The sequence below is a fragment of the Styela clava genome, chromosome 9, assembly GCF_964204865.1.
Source record: "Styela clava chromosome 9, kaStyClav1.hap1.2, whole genome shotgun sequence".
Lineage (NCBI taxonomy): Eukaryota > Metazoa > Chordata > Ascidiacea > Stolidobranchia > Styelidae > Styela > Styela clava.
The window spans coordinates 9,582,649-9,598,541 of NC_135258.1; the positions used below are offsets into that span (position 1 = coordinate 9,582,649).

The following is a 15,893-nucleotide window of genomic DNA, read 5'->3' on the forward strand; positions in this document are numbered from 1 at the left end:
TGAATTTATTTCCCGTTTATCATCTGTTTGGTACTCAAAATACTCACCCGTGAACGCCGATTGATTAGCTGTGTAATCACTGGGTCCTACTGTTGAAAACGCTCTCACTTTAAAGTCCAAGATTATATAGGAAGTCAACTGAGTCAATGTTATTGATGTTATGGTGTCATCAACAGTCAAGCACTGAAAAGTAAACTTTAACATTGAATTGAGGTGAACAATAAGGCAGTTTTTTTCGCGTTTTTTTCGCTGAATTCTATGGCTGTCACCTCGCCTAATATAAAAGCTTTTAGGATTCCAATCTGGGATACTGGAGTACCAATTTTGCCAAAATGTTCACGAGCATGGCGTATATCATAACTAAGACTGAATGGCAAGAAGTTTCCTTAAGCATATATTATATATATGATCGAACCTTGAAGTCAGTCGATAATCCTCTAAGCCTTGCAATTTCTATATTTCTTGGAGTAGATCTTGAAACTGCCACGCATACTTCGTAATGAGTAACTTTTCCATTACCGGTTTCTACCGATTTGGTCCAAGAGACTGTTGCCCGGTCTCTCTTTGCAGTTGCTACAGCAAGATTTGTTGGTGTACCGGCATCTGTTACAGCAAATGCATGAATCGTTTTAAATGAAAGCTTGAGGTCACCAAACCTCATATTTTTTCAATTCAACTGCTTTCTTCATGCAAAGAATAATGAAAGTTGAATGTAACAAAGAAAAAGGTTTCAACTTGGTTACGAACATTAAATTAAATTATTAACTCGCTTTGAAGCAACTCAAAAAAATCATTTTTGTCACAAAGTATATTTTAGTAAGTTGGATATTTGTGTTTCATTGGAGAGACATATTGAAATGTTCATGTGTCGCTACTCGTTTAACCAGTATTAGTTTATCGCGGCTCCCTTCAATGCCATATTTACGTTTCGTCATTATACTTTCGTATAAAGTGCATTTTCAGTATGCTAAAAATAAAATAATGGGAACTGATTGCATAATTTGGATGCCTCATAACGAGACATATACTGCTACTACATATTGTAAGTGAACCTAACAAACAAGTTTGAATAGAACTCACTTGACTCTGCCGTTGTAACAATTTGTGTTGCAATTCTGTTCGTCACGACTGAAGTTCCAAAGCTTGCTCCTCTTACTTTTATTGAAATGGAAACGTTATAAGCAGTGTAAGTTTGAAGTTCAGCAATCACCAGTGACTGAAAATAAAAATTTTGAATAGCAATGAAACTATCTCAAATATTGTGTGGAAGAACGTAGAGGAGAGGAATAGAAGTGTGGCAAATTGAGGATGTACCTGAGTGATTAAAAATGTCGTATTAACATCGTATTGTCTGCTGAAACTTCCATCAGGAGTGGTGATCGAGATTGTGTATGTTTCAATGTACAAGGCACTTCTCCATGCTGCGGTTACCTCGAAGTTGAGAGATAAACTGGTTGTTGTCTTATTGACCATCAAATTATCAAGAACGATGCTTGCTATAAAAAATAGTTTAAATATTAATTGAGAATCTCTCATATAGGTAATCTAAATAAATTAATGGATAACGACTTACGATTGCATGTTTTCCCGTCTCCAGTATAATCAGTCTTGCATGCACAATTAAAGCTTCCTTGCGTGTTTTCACAATTAGCATTTGTGTCACAAGAATCAGCGAGAGCACATTCATCAATATCTACAACATGAGATAATTATATACATAAATGACGTAAATTATGACATTTTCGTAAGTTGAAATAATCTTCTGAGAAAAGTACAATATTGTGCATATGTGTTGGTAAATGAGGAATCTGGCGTACAACAAGAAAAAATAAGCCAAAAAGAACTTTAAATAATATTAAGATTTGTTTTTTCCACTTGATGTTAAATGCAACATATAAATAGTTCTTACCTAGGTCGCAATCAATTCCTTCATAACCTGGGCAATTAATACATTGATAAGCGAAAGCTCTGTCATCACATGTTCCACCATTTGAACAAGGATTTGTGGAAGGACAATCATCGGCGTCTGAACGAAACGATAATAATAATAAAATACTCATATCGTAGTATGCAAGACAAGGTTGGTGCTGGCTATGTGTAAAAAAAAAACAATCTTGTTCACCGAGATTTACTATAATTTAAAACAGATATATATAACATTTTAAAATCATAATAACCCAATAATGACTTTGCTTTTAATATATCAGCGATGAAATTTATGGAAACACAAAATAAATTTAGACAAAACTTTTACTGTCCGAATAAGATATCATATCGTCTCAATTTACCATAAAAATATTGCAGAAGGAAGCCAGTAGACGAATTCAATCGGTCTGAAGTGAACTCAAGAAAAATGTCGCCTGAGCTAACAATCAACGATTTTTCTGTCTCTGTCAGGTTCAGATATGCGGTTACTGGTGAACTAGAAGGTTGAATGAAGCCACTGCTTCCAACTCTTTCTTTCTCGTTGTATAAATCGTCAATAGGACCAGAAATCTGGAAAATGTAATATAGTAATGAATGCTTTGATTGGGGTAAAATAAATAAGGTAATGAAGATAATGATATGTGAAAACTTTTCTAATTGGCACCACTATTTCATACCAAAGCTCTGGCATAAAGTTATGTTGAATACAACGACTAAACGTACATTAACATCGTAGAACTTATTATTTTATTTATTAGCATTTTGTCAGCGCAACCTATTCTCCTTATGATATGTTACGTAAAGTCGAAACGTATTATATATATATATATATATATTATTACAAAATATATAAAATAGCCCAAAACGATGCTGCTCGAAAAAGTTAATTACCGCAGCGAATTCCTTCGGTACATCGGATGCGCTTCCAGTAAAGAATGATAAAAAGTCATCTCTTATTTCCGTGTCGAATTTTTTAAACGTGAACTTTATTCCTGAAAATAGAGAATTAAGTTTTTAAAATATTTGAAAGTAACGGGAAGACGGAGAATGGAAAGCTATAGGGTATACATACCTTTGTGCACTGTGTGATTAAAATTCCAAGATGTCTCGTCAAAAACAGGATATTTCGTTATTTCATCAAAAAACAGCGGTATCTCGATGAAACTATCACGTTTTTCATTGACGTTACAGGTTGTATTGTGAAGACAATAATATTCTGTTTTTGAAAATAAATTAGTAATTTCTTTCAAGCCATTTTATTCGACTGGGTCTGGTTCCACTGGCTACGTAACTCATATGCAAGGAATACAATAATACTACAATCTATAATACACATGAAATTTGAACATTCTTTTTGGGTGAGAATCAAATGCCAATATTAAATATATCTAAGAATTTAAACTGTACTCGAAATCATAAGTTATCAAAAAAGAGGTGATTAGACTCAGAAGGAGAGCTATAGACCAGGGCTACTCAACTGGCGGACCGCGGTCCGAATCCGGACCTTTCGGATATTCGATTCGGACCGCGTATAATTCTTTATTTTGGATCATTTTTGAAATTTCTTTATTTTGGACCACTTTTGAAATTTCTTTTTATGAAATCACTTTTATAGATTTTAAAATATATATGAAGTGGACAATAACGCCATACCAAACAATCTTGACAATCTTATCATTAGTCGGCCGAGGAATTAAGGATGTCGAAATATAATTTCTGGGAAGTCCGGACCCAAATATGTTTAAAGTTTTGTATGCGGAACTTCGGTAAAAATAGTTGAGTAGCCCTGGTCTAGACTCTAGACCAGGGGTTCTCAAACTTTTTTTGTTGCGGAGCCCTTGAAAGGTTGAATATTATTCGCGGAGCCCCAAAATAAATTTTAAAATTGTTAACTCAGATTAATATACCCGAGCAAGTTAAAAGTACTTTATTTATTTTAAATGCTGAACCTTTTTAATTGGGTTAACACAAGGCATAAATAAATCTAAATTTTATACTAAAGCTGTAAATTTGACACTTGACGGACATATTAATAAATTAGGGATCGAATCTTTTCTTTTTTGACATTTTTGAAAGACTTGATTATAATGCCGTTAGTAACGTGCGCTATTTCATTTTGTTACAATCGCCGATTTTTTCCGTCAGCATTGCGTGTTTTAAACATCTTTACGACGCTGTTTATTCTCCCTAAATCAAAAATCTCACTCGGCATATACATGTATTGTTACACAATGACGACGTTAATTGCTTTTTTGTTCTCGCTGGGAATTATGAGTTCAATGTGAAAAACATGTTACCATATTACAGTCATCGGCGACGAAATGCTAAAAATAATAATCAATAAAGAGGTAAATCCGCAACTCGAACTTCTTGATTGAAAAAAGGCATTCTAAAATATTAAAACTGAAACTTAAAATGGAAGATCACACTTTGGTTTCAGCAGACTCAGATTGAAAACGCTTCTATAGACATTGTAAATCACAAAATTTGGTGTTATGTTGGGTTTTCATCGTAGTAACTGCGAAATCGAAACACAGTCAATTGTGCGCGCGATTTACCTTTTTTTTTATCAATCAACCAATCAAATCGTTTTTGGTTAGCCATCTCGGCAAAGCATAACAAAATTGAAAACAAGTAAGATCACAAAAATATTTGTACCGGATGGCAGGATAACCGCGCATTCTGAAACTACCGACGGAGCTGAATGCAATAAAATAATTTGCAATTGTTCGTATTTTGCCCAGACATTGTGATTTTTCAAACGGCGATATCTTGCTTAAAAATAATCTCAAGTGCGAAAGAACAAATCAAGTTTGACAAATCCCAAGATCGCAAAAATACGACCCCAATTTATTTATAGTTGGCAGTTTATCACATATTTTATGTTATTTTAGAATAGTATTCTTACACTTTAGTAATCCTAATAGTAATCTCGAATCAAACGTGAGTAACGATGAGCACAACTACATTATAACGACGAGACACGTCAAATGCTCCATCGGTCATGGATTGAATATTTTACGCAACAGAAATCTCGCTATCCGTTTTTTTAATCGCGAAGAATGTTGCGCGGAAATTTCCGATTCCAATTTTGAACCACCTCCCTCTTAAGAATCCTGGCTGCGCTACAATGTCATTTTTTATTTCCGCCCCTTTACCATATTTCGAGGCTATATTCTTGTCAGATTTTATCAAAGCTGTTATTGCTTCTTTGAACAGTTACAAAATTTTGAGTCAGTATTTTGAAGAGTAATCGTATAGCTCGCGGAGCCCCTGGGTTTCTCTCGCGGAGCCCTGGGGCTCCGTACGGAGCACTTTGAGAACCTCTGCTCTAGACCATTGATTTCAAATTATTAGTTATTGAAGATGGTGGGAGGCGCTAGAGAGCAATAACTTTTGTACGAAACTCTCTCAAGCCTAACGCGTGACCTAATATTTCACCCAAATTTTGCTACACTATTCAATTAAAGCAAAACCTTTTTTATACGCAGATCTTCTCAGGTCCCTCGATACCAATATGCAAGCGTCGTGTATGTATAACTTTACCCTAGTCATTCCGACAATCAAATTTAAATTTTTATTCCTAAAATTTTGGTATGTGAAAAATCGCAAAATTGGAACAAATAAATTTTAACATCCTTCTTTCAGCATAGTTATTTGAGCGTAGATGTTGACCAAATCATATGAGCGGTATAGTTTGATGAACTATAGAATATAGCCATAGAAAATATAAAAGTTGGTACATAAAAGAAAAAGCTTGAAAACGACTTAAAATTATAATAAAAAAACTAACTGCAATCTCCAGGCACTCCTCTGTATTCTGGTGTGTTACAAATACATTCAAATGAACCAATCAAGTTTTCGCATGTTGAAACAGGTAGTGTACAATTGTTCAAAGTGCTATCAGAGCATTCATTGACATCTGGAAAACAATTAATAATGTAACATGCAGGGAATGTGTCATAGACGCTTTCAATGTGTCACTCTCTCTTTTATATCTCCTAATATTCGATCCATCAACTTTTCTAAATAACAGTACCGGTATCACTTCATATATATATATGTAGTATATTTGATGTCTTCAATGTGATTTTACAACCTACAGCTTCGAATCAATAAACCTATTGTGACATCATATATTTGTTCTTATGATGACACAAACCAACGCATAATATATTGTTTCAGGTAAATAAGTAAGCAGTAAACCAGAGCAGTAAACGAGAGATCGTTCAAAGAAGTATTGGACCTCAGAAAAGGTAGTTCAATACAACAATGATTACTATGAGTTTCAGTTGTTTTTTTAAGTGGCTGACTAACGTTATACAAAACAACACACCTGTGCATGTGATACCGTTACCACTCCATCCAGTCTTACAAGCGCATGTGAACGATCCTACGGTATTAGTACAAGAAGCTCTTGAGAAGTCGTCACAGTTATTGCTCGAAGCGCTGTTGCACTCATTAATATCTGCAAAAATATAAAACATAATGTTGTCTAAAACATCAAAAACCTTCAATTTTGCAGACCAAAATAATATAGGCATATTTGAAAATACCGTATTTTCCGGCGAATAAGTCTACCCGGCGAATAAGACGAGGCCTGTTTTTGAGCATGAAAAATGGGTTTTTGCAAATAACTGGCCAATAAGTCGGGGTAGTAAAATCGCATCTCAAACTACCATGCAATGCCTTTCGAGCGGTCGCCGCGTTTGCGCATTGGTTGAAATAGCCTATGACTTTTTTTTGTAGCGTAATATTCAATCCATATATGATAATGCAAATATGATAATCACAGCATTTAAATTTCAGATTCACAGCACGAGAATGTCGATTTATTTAAACTAACCTGATGAGGATGTGGGGGATGCTATCGCCGAAGGTATTTTATTGTCCGGATTCAATAATAAGGCGACAAAAAAATGAAAATGATCATACTCGCCTAATAAGACGACCTCCCCCAAAATCAGGCCAAAAATTTGGGTCTAGAAAAGCGACTTATTCGCCGGAAAATACGGTATATATATATATAAAAGAGAGTAATTCTCAAATATATGAACACGAAAGCCAAAACGAAGTAGATCAAATCTTTTACAGTACCGGTACTCTGACCACCATATCGCTGAAATGCGATCACGGAACTGCCACAAGGTACGCAACTTTTAATTTTGATGACGTCATCACACAAAACTTCGAAGTAAAAAACAAATTCCCATAGGATTTTTTAAAATAAATAAAATTAATAGCATTAACAACAGAAAGAAGAAGAATACCACTACCCCCAACGACAATTTAATAAAACGATTCAAAAGTTCACTTCGCGTCCAACACAGCAGCAAGGAGAATTTTTCCCGGTGCAGTCCATGGCATATCACCATGGTCATAAAAGTCAACGCTAACCAAGTTCACAACGATTATATACTTACGGTAGAAGATAAATGTTATAAAGTGGTTAAGTTTTTTTTAACTCTTCAGCTTTTAACAATATAACAAAATGTAATCCCCAAAAAATACATTTTGACGATGTTGCATGTTTTTATATGAATGCATTATAACAAACTATTCGATTCATTTAAATCAGTCACATTGATTTAATTTGATCGCAGCGTCAATTCGACTCGGGAATTTATCCTAAAATCGATTAAACCCTCATAGAGATTTCGATAATGGTCAGCGCCAAACACAGCCCACACACAATCACTACTTGCTATAAGCGATAAGATCACGTCTGCCTACCAATTTGCATATTTGGACTGATATATATTTATTGGACAAACAAGGATAAATTGCTATATAAGAAATAAATTGTTTGCAATAAACAAGCGTTGTGTATAGTAGCGGTTGAAACAAAAAAAATTGACACTCTTTTATCACTACGGTTTTCGCCTTCAACTCTTTGAGTTTGGTAAAGCTGTATCGCGAAAAAGTCCGCCAAATTTATTATATAATTAAATGAAAACTTTCAGAGGTAAAGTTTAAAAGCAACTATTCGACGGATGTTTACCTTCACAAGTTACTCCATCTCCGGTAAATCCGGTGTTGCAAGCACAACTGAAGCTTCCAGGAATATTCGTGCATGTGGCTCTGGTGTTGCAATTGTCCGTTTTTAATGTGCATTCATCATCGTCTGAATAAAGTATTAAAATAAAAACAAAATGATGCAGCGATATATCGATACAGAAAATATCGCCTATTTTGACAATACAGTATGGTAAATTCAAACATACATATATATATTGCTCAATGCAAAACATGTCTGGTATAATGTTTTCGGCTTTTTTTCACTCTCATTTTACACAATTTTCAATCCCCCCCTTTCTATCAATCCCACTAAAATTTACCCGTGCACGTCAATCCGTTTCCAGTGAAGCCAGATTTGCATGCACAAGCGAACGAGCCATCGTTGTTGGTACAAGCAGCATTCGTGTCGCATGGGTTGGTGTCACACTCGTTCTGATCTGCATATGAAAAATCAAATAAGCACATTCGTAATGTATCATGTATAGATGCACAATACATGACTGGTCAATGAATCTATCAATCTATTATGGAAAAACGATACTTGATGGAATGTCGATTTTTTGAATTTAGTTTGAATGAAAATGTTCAATTTTTAGTCTGATATCACGCAATATATGTGGGTTTTAGTTTACTTTTATAATCGTTATCATCAAAAATTTCTCTCTAGTTCTAATCAATATCTAGAAATTTTTGGGGCTAGAAAAAGTTCGTCTTCCTCTTGGTAGCGTAGTCGAGTAGCGATCCCAATTTAAACCCCACGCCCAAAAATTTACCTAGAGTGATGTCCGCAAAGCTATATGCTAAATTGCAAGGATCCTCTAAAACTTAAATGCAGTTGAGCTCATCTAACATTGTTTCATTTCTAGAATTAATTCAACACTTTTCGATGGCTTATCTTTGAATTTAATTCAACAATATATTATTTGCTCAATACTTTAACTAATTCATAATCACAGTCTGATTAACAGTAAATCATACCGGTACATTCGATTCCAGTTCCAGTATACCCTGTCTTGCATGTGCAAGTGAAACTACCGGCAGTGTTTCCACATGTCGCATTCGAATGGCAATTGTCTGTCTTGAGTGTACATTCGTCATTGTCTAAAAACAAAACAAAATTTGTGTAATGTTCTCCTGTTGTTGTCTTAATGCAATAAAACGAAGAAGAATACTCTCGCTGTGTACATTTCTAACTTTACCTGCGCAGTTGAAACCGTCTCCTGTAAACCCGATTTCGCAAGCACAAGTGAAACTTCCATCATTGTTTGTGCATTTTGCATTGTTGTGACAAGTGTCTGTTTCAGTGGCACATTCATCGATATCTTCATAAATGAAAAATAAAAATTATATGACATACAATATATAATTCACACCAATGAGTATAATTTGGAACCTTTTATTATAGATTTATTTGTCTTATATAAATTTTCATTTCACTGCAAAACTACAAGATAGAATAGTGAAATAAAACATTTCATAAAAGCACTTCACCTGTACAAGTTTGTCCAGTCCCGGTGTATCCTGTCTTGCACTTGCAAGTAAAACTCCCGTTGTTATTAGTACAATCTGCTTTATCGTGGCAATTATCTGTATTGTTTGTACATTCGTTGATATCTGGTAACGATAATTGTTAAGAGGTTAGAAAAAGGCAATTTCAAATGAATTAATCTGACCAAAAATTATAACTTTACCGATACAAGTTCTTCCGTCTCCTGTGTAACCTGTCTTACAAGCACATAAGTAACTTCCAATGGTGTCGGTACAATCAGCTTGAGCGCTACAGGCATTCGTAGTTGGTGAATCGCATTCTTTTATATCTGATTATAGATAAGATTAAAAAATTAATACTATGACGTAACAATAGTCAGAATATATTTTCATGAAAAAATATAATACTGTATTTTAGGGAACGTGAGTCGCACCGTATCATAAGGCCCTTGAAATATCTTTTTTTTTTGGATCCATAAAAGTCAATTTAATACTGTATATGAAAACTTCCCTGTCATTATCTGTCGGGCAGGGAAACGCAATGAGGTTACTACTGGTAACAGTTTTATTCCTGTGTTGTAAAATCAATAGGAGAATTACTATAAATCTACCCAGGAAGTTTTTAGTGCAGACACACAAGATGTGTATCACATTGCTTCGTGTTGATTAGAGGTGATGGATCGTCTCCGGTATTAAAAGTAATTAATTATCTATTTCTATAATTCTAAGTTTGATTTATTTCTAAATATATCAACAGGCGTATGATAGAGTAATGTGTGCACCTTTGTTTTTTTCACAGAAATTAATCAAAACCAAGATTGTCACATTAAATCTTCAAAAAATGGACGTATTCTAATCGAAATTATGCTGAAGCGTATTTAGCTTGTATAAACGCATCCTTTTTACACTCAGAGAAAGCCAAACTTTAGAAAAAGAAAATATATATATATCTACTGAAAACGTTTAAGTCAGAGTATTTCTGTCGGGTTTCAGCCCAATTAGATATGCCAAAGACAAGTTTGAAGCCTGATATAAATAAACGTGCCTGTACATGGTCCACCAACACCACCCTCGTACCCAGGATTACACGAACAGTTGTATCCACCAATTTTGTTGACGCAAGTACCGGTATCACCACAAGCATGAGTTCCTTCAGTACACTCGTCAATATCTGAAAAAACATAAAATTCGAGGTACAACTATTCAAAATTTCCAAGAATTAGAAGATAGCCGGAATAATTTAAGCTCTCAAGCTTTCTTATATATATATCGAATTTTATCATATACAACACAAATTCAACGTACCTACGCAGGTGGTTCCATTTCCAGTATAAAATATTTTGCATGCACATGTGAAACTTCCCACTGTATCTGAACAATCTGCGTTCGTGTCACAATTATCCGTATTTCTGGTACATTCGTCGATATCTTAAAAAGTAATAAAGCACTTCTGACCACAAAGATTATTCACCTGGGTATGGGTTATTTCAACAATCAATGCAGGTAAGAAGCTTTTGGACACGAATCGTACATATGGATCGTTTTTCTATATTGTTGTTACTTTTGGAGCGAATGTTATTATCAGGAAATATCTCGCAACCGATAAACCACCTGATTTCAACTTTCAATTAATTAAAAAAGTTTCCGGATTTTCAAATTTTTTTCTGAGTTTTATAGGACCCGCCATTTCCTCCATGAAAAGTTCCCGTTAATTTTAATTTTTTTTGTCACGCACTTTATTCTGTCACGCTTGTCTGCCTTCGTCACGCATGTGCGCCGATATTTTCTGAAAGCTCAGCACTTAGCTGGGTTCTACCGGTATCAATGAGCGACCTATATGTACATATATATGTGAGAATTTCCTTCATGCTCAAAATTAAAGCTCATATCATGATCCTATTAACCAATAGAAATGTAATGCAATTATTACTTTGATTACTTACTAGAGCAAGGACCATCAGTTCCATTTTCGTATCCGGTGTTGCAGGTACAGTCGTATCCACCTGGCTTGTTTGCGCATGTTCCGGTTAGAGCACACAGATGGGTATTGTCCCCATCAGGGCACTCGTTAATATCTGTTTTTAAGATAACATGGTTTTCAAGTTGTTTTGAATAATAGGCTTTCAAAAATTTCGACGTATCATGCATGGTATGCAAACACCCATAGAAGGATCAATGTTCCATAATATTAATTGAATGCACGTGGATGCCTGTATTCTAATGCTCTAAGAGCTCAGTATAAAATAGAAGAAAACTTTTTGAAATACATACTCAAGATTTTTAAAGATCAGACATTTTTAAACAATGCCGATAGAGGATTCTGTGAAGTTGATGATTTTGTGATCCATCGACATGAGTGTTGAACATCGATGAAAGCACGTGAAGATTAAATGGTATCCATGACGTACAACTAGTAGCCTACCTTCGCAATGTGTTCCGTTGCCGGTGAAACCAGTTTTGCATGTGCAAGTAAAACCTCCGGCAGTATTTGCGCAGTTTGCGTTCGCATCACAGTTGTGTTTAGGTGAGGTTGTATCACATTCGTTCACATCTGAAACAAGAATTAAAATATAATGATAATGAAGCGAGATGTCCTATTTTGAAAACGTCGTATCGATTCTCAATAAGCCGAATAAACATTAAGTTAACCTTCTACACTAAAACTCAAAAATAGAATAATATAACTTACCAGTTTCACATCTCGAACCAGTCCAGGCTGGAGTGCAAGCACAAGACGCCGTATTGAAACCTGTTCTTGAGCAAGTTCCTCCATTCAAGCAATGAGTAGCAGCGCCAGTAAACAAACACTTATTAATGTCTAGAAAGAAAACAATATCATTGGTTTTGAATAACTGAACAACCTAACAAAAATACACTGATTAAAATTGCACATTCCGTTGATTCATGTTAGTGCCTATATGTAAATATACCCAATGGAACAATTTTTCTCTAATCATTAATTTCAATGCTCGACAATGAGTTCGTTCGTCAGTGTTACGCTCTTTAATATTCGCTGATAAAAGCTCAAATTTTCACAGCGGATAAAATTGAGTGACTGCAACCAAGCTAACCAAATTTGATTCGGAATTAAAATCGACTTCACCATACATTGAAGCTCAGATTGATATCTGAAAATGTTTTTATATTTTCCGAATATGAAAACTTCAAACCGGCATATGAACTGCCATACCTGCTTCATAATCAATGAGAAAACCTCGTCCCCCAATTGTGTCATCCACGGTGTAAAAGTCCATAATAGCTGTCTCATAGTTTTGCAAATCATACGTGTTTCTTCCGGTTAAATTCAACACATCGACAGTAGGCCCGTCTTCAACGTCTTGGACATATATCAAACCATCAGTGGTAGAATTCGAAGTAAATGTAACATTTCTAAAAAAAATTTTGAATAATATGGAAATGTTTTTCATACTAAATAACAAATGTAATATGCGAGCAAATAATGTGAATATGTATAATTTAACATTTTTGTTTGTTCATTTTTGTTTCTATACCAAACGATTTGCATTGCGCTTTGAAAGTTGAAAAAGCAAAAATAGTTTCAACCAATAAAATAAACATACATTGTAATAGTTGGATTAGCTTGTTGCCATCAAAACTTCAAAAATGGAAAAAGGCAAACGCCTTAACAACCTATTTTTTATTTTATTTATAAGCATAATAATTTCATTTTGTCACACAAACATGTAAAAACATATAAAAATATCATAAAAAAATATAAAATAAATATAATAAAATATATTTTGGCTTTCAATGGACAGGAGTACTTTATTTTATTAATTGATTTACATTTATGATCGGAACTCACCTGATAGCAAGAGTATTCAATCCATCTTTTTCCGTACCTGAACCAATGTAAAGTCTATCACTTTCCGCCAGTTGAAAGTCAAGAATTGTAAGTCGATATCCTGCGTTGGTGAAAATAGAAAAGTTAAAATAGTAAATTTTAACAAATTGGCAGGTTGTCTGTAAGCAGGTTTATTCAAATTTAATTTAAAATGGCAAAATTTCTGCCACCGATTCCGATTTATCGGTGCATCTATATAGAGTTTCTTATAAATCTCTTGACTTACCAAATATAAATGCACTGTCGAATGTGATATTGACTAGTTTGAATCCGGAAGTCAACTCTTTCGGGTAATTTATGTTTGTACCGTCATAGCAAGGTGATTGCACTCTTCCAGTTTGTCCAGTTCTAGTCACAAGTTCTTGGTCACGATTGCAGGAGAAATTTGCTAAATATAAGAGCAATATGAAAAACTGCAAAGAAATTGTGTTTCCAAAAAAATACACGTTAATTCTGTAAGTTACGAAGTTGTAAAAAACAAATTTCAATATATATATATATAAATATATGGAACAAAAGCATATTCACATTTGAATTTCAAAATTTGACTGGTATGTTAATTATCCTAAAATGCGCATAAACGGAGCTAACGAGAACTCGCAGTACTAATCGTTATAGGTATAAAAAGATGTTTTTAATGTAAATTCATCACGGTATACCTCCCATCGCAATTTTATCAAATTGCGATTCGAAATATCAGATTGTTCAGACATACAAGAAACATTGTTGAAACATTTTATAAGACTGAAACTCACCAACTGCAGTATAACCTTCAATTTGTCCCTCCGTTATCCGTGCTACAAAGCACAGACAAAGAACAATTTTCAACATTTTGTTTTCCAGTTAAATCTATCTAATATTTTATATATTTTCTAAATTATAACAAATTCTAATACCCACTGTATAGCGTAAAATTAGCACATTTCAGTTTAAATGGTGTGTAGAGTAGAGTGCAACGAAATAATATAGTTTAGCGATTATTATATAAAGTCTATAGCATTAGAGATGACTGTATAATATTACGTTGTGACATTCAAAGAAGAAACGTACCAATAAATATTATTGGTATATCAAATACAAATAGAAAATAACAAAAAACGAAATTTCAAAATGTTAAGAATATTCCACAGTTTAATGCTTGTAAACCACGAAACTCAACTCTTTGTTGCTTCCCGCCATTCGCAGCCCAAAAATTGAAAAATAAATTACTTCAGATTAAATTATTAATTAATTACAAACTTCATTTGAATTTATAATTTTGACGTTGCGCATAAGCAATATGCTATCCTGCCTGAGTTTAGTTATATTTGGACTATGTTGTCCTAAATTCAACTGCCTTTCCCCCAAATCCTATACCTAGTTCCCTTGAAATAGTTTTCAAATGAGACCCTTCCTATAAAGTAGGCACCCTATGGGTTACGCCCAATTACGTGTTATTCTCGAGACTGAGCGAGTGCATGCTTTCAGGTTATCCATGCGTTCAAGCGTTAAAACCCCGTCTTAGGACGACTTCGTTATACCTGGAAGCTCGCCGAGAAAGAGATTTTCGAAGCAATGAAGCAAGTCAAGAACGCAAGTCTAATCTGAAACGTTTTTAGGAAAATTTCCAAAGTATAAGATAATCTAGTACGACTAGGCAAGTCTATTTTGATTTAAAATACAAAAAGCTCATATTTGTTCTTATATTGATTTACGCAATATAGATTCCATTGGCCGCAGTGAAAAGTCAAATCATTTAGGAGGATGTTTGATTTAATTGGTAAAATTATACGCACTCAAATTTTAGTCTGTTTCTCTCGAAATAAAATGTTTTTCAATGTGTTAGTAATTAATTGTGTTTGATCAAAGATAGTTCCCAGTCCCCCCAAAATATCGAAAGACTTAAACGACAAATTCAAATTCGATTCAAATCGAACATATTATAACTAGAAAAGCATTGACAATTTGTTTACTAGAATCACTCTACAGAAAAATTCCTTTTCTGCATTCGCATTGTTCGACTAATTTTGAATCACAACAAATATGTTATTTTGAATTTTTTTTTGCGATACTAGAGTATCGATGTGTGTTATGTGCTATATAAAGTAAGCGTTTTCTTTTTTTTATATAATATTTTTTTAAGGCACTGTAATTGACCAGAAAGATATCGGCTTGGGTTTGCCCATTACGTGATCCATTTCTAAAGTATTACTCAAAGCCACAAGTTTAAAATTTATTCATGTTCAACCAAGCGTTGTTGAGATTGCAATTTGGAAAAGCTCGATATATGATTGGGTTTATATAAACTTTTTATTATTCTGTACATAGTCACGACTGTGTCGCGTTACGCTTTCCAAAAAATGAATTGGTATTCATTATGTGTATACTAAATTGAAGACCTTTTTACAAAACTTGCTGTAAAGCATTTTTGAAAGTTGTTGGTGATGTAAAGTTTCAAATTCCACTAACTATATGAAGTAGCATTGATACTATACAATCAACATATCTATTTTCATTAGTTTTATTATATTTTTTTTATGCTAAAGGTTGCAAATTGCTGTTCAGAGCGGTTATGGTTCCAAAGGATCGGTTGTAGCATAACTTGAAATGCAATAGA

General features: G+C 34.0%; 1 protein-coding gene across 2 annotated transcripts in view; it reads right to left on the reverse strand.

Annotated features, from left to right (window-relative positions):
- The window catches only part of LOC120339564 (uncharacterized), a 40,774-nt gene that overhangs the window by 15,356 nt on the left and 9,525 nt on the right, over positions 1-15,893 (reverse strand). Inside the window, exons 1-26 of one of the 2 annotated variants that reach the window (XM_039407720.2) lie at positions 14,053-14,211; positions 13,524-13,685; positions 13,259-13,358; positions 12,623-12,822; positions 12,122-12,250; positions 11,855-11,983; positions 11,376-11,507; positions 10,738-10,860; positions 10,478-10,603; positions 9,636-9,761; positions 9,436-9,558; positions 9,144-9,266; positions 8,923-9,045; positions 8,265-8,381; positions 7,928-8,050; positions 6,263-6,394; positions 5,720-5,848; positions 2,999-3,142; positions 2,818-2,918; positions 2,289-2,496; positions 1,910-2,026; positions 1,574-1,693; positions 1,315-1,496; positions 1,081-1,216; positions 416-603; positions 48-183 (exon numbers count right to left, since the gene is read on the reverse strand). In XM_039407720.2, the coding sequence (XP_039263654.2) occupies positions 48-183; positions 416-603; positions 1,081-1,216; positions 1,315-1,496; positions 1,574-1,693; positions 1,910-2,026; positions 2,289-2,496; positions 2,818-2,918; positions 2,999-3,142; positions 5,720-5,848; positions 6,263-6,394; positions 7,928-8,050; positions 8,265-8,381; positions 8,923-9,045; positions 9,144-9,266; positions 9,436-9,558; positions 9,636-9,761; positions 10,478-10,603; positions 10,738-10,860; positions 11,376-11,507; positions 11,855-11,983; positions 12,122-12,250; positions 12,623-12,822; positions 13,259-13,358; positions 13,524-13,685; positions 14,053-14,128 (3,505 nt within the window). In that variant the 5' untranslated portion in view covers positions 14,129-14,211. Of the gene's footprint in view, positions 1-47; positions 184-415; positions 604-1,080; positions 1,217-1,314; positions 1,497-1,573; positions 1,694-1,909; positions 2,027-2,288; positions 2,497-2,817; positions 2,919-2,998; positions 3,143-5,719; positions 5,849-6,262; positions 6,395-7,927; positions 8,051-8,264; positions 8,382-8,922; positions 9,046-9,143; positions 9,267-9,435; positions 9,559-9,635; positions 9,762-10,477; positions 10,604-10,737; positions 10,861-11,375; positions 11,508-11,854; positions 11,984-12,121; positions 12,251-12,622; positions 12,823-13,258; positions 13,359-13,523; positions 13,686-14,052; positions 14,212-15,893 lie in introns of those variants that run through there. The other variant, XM_039407721.2, reaches the window with a different exon arrangement.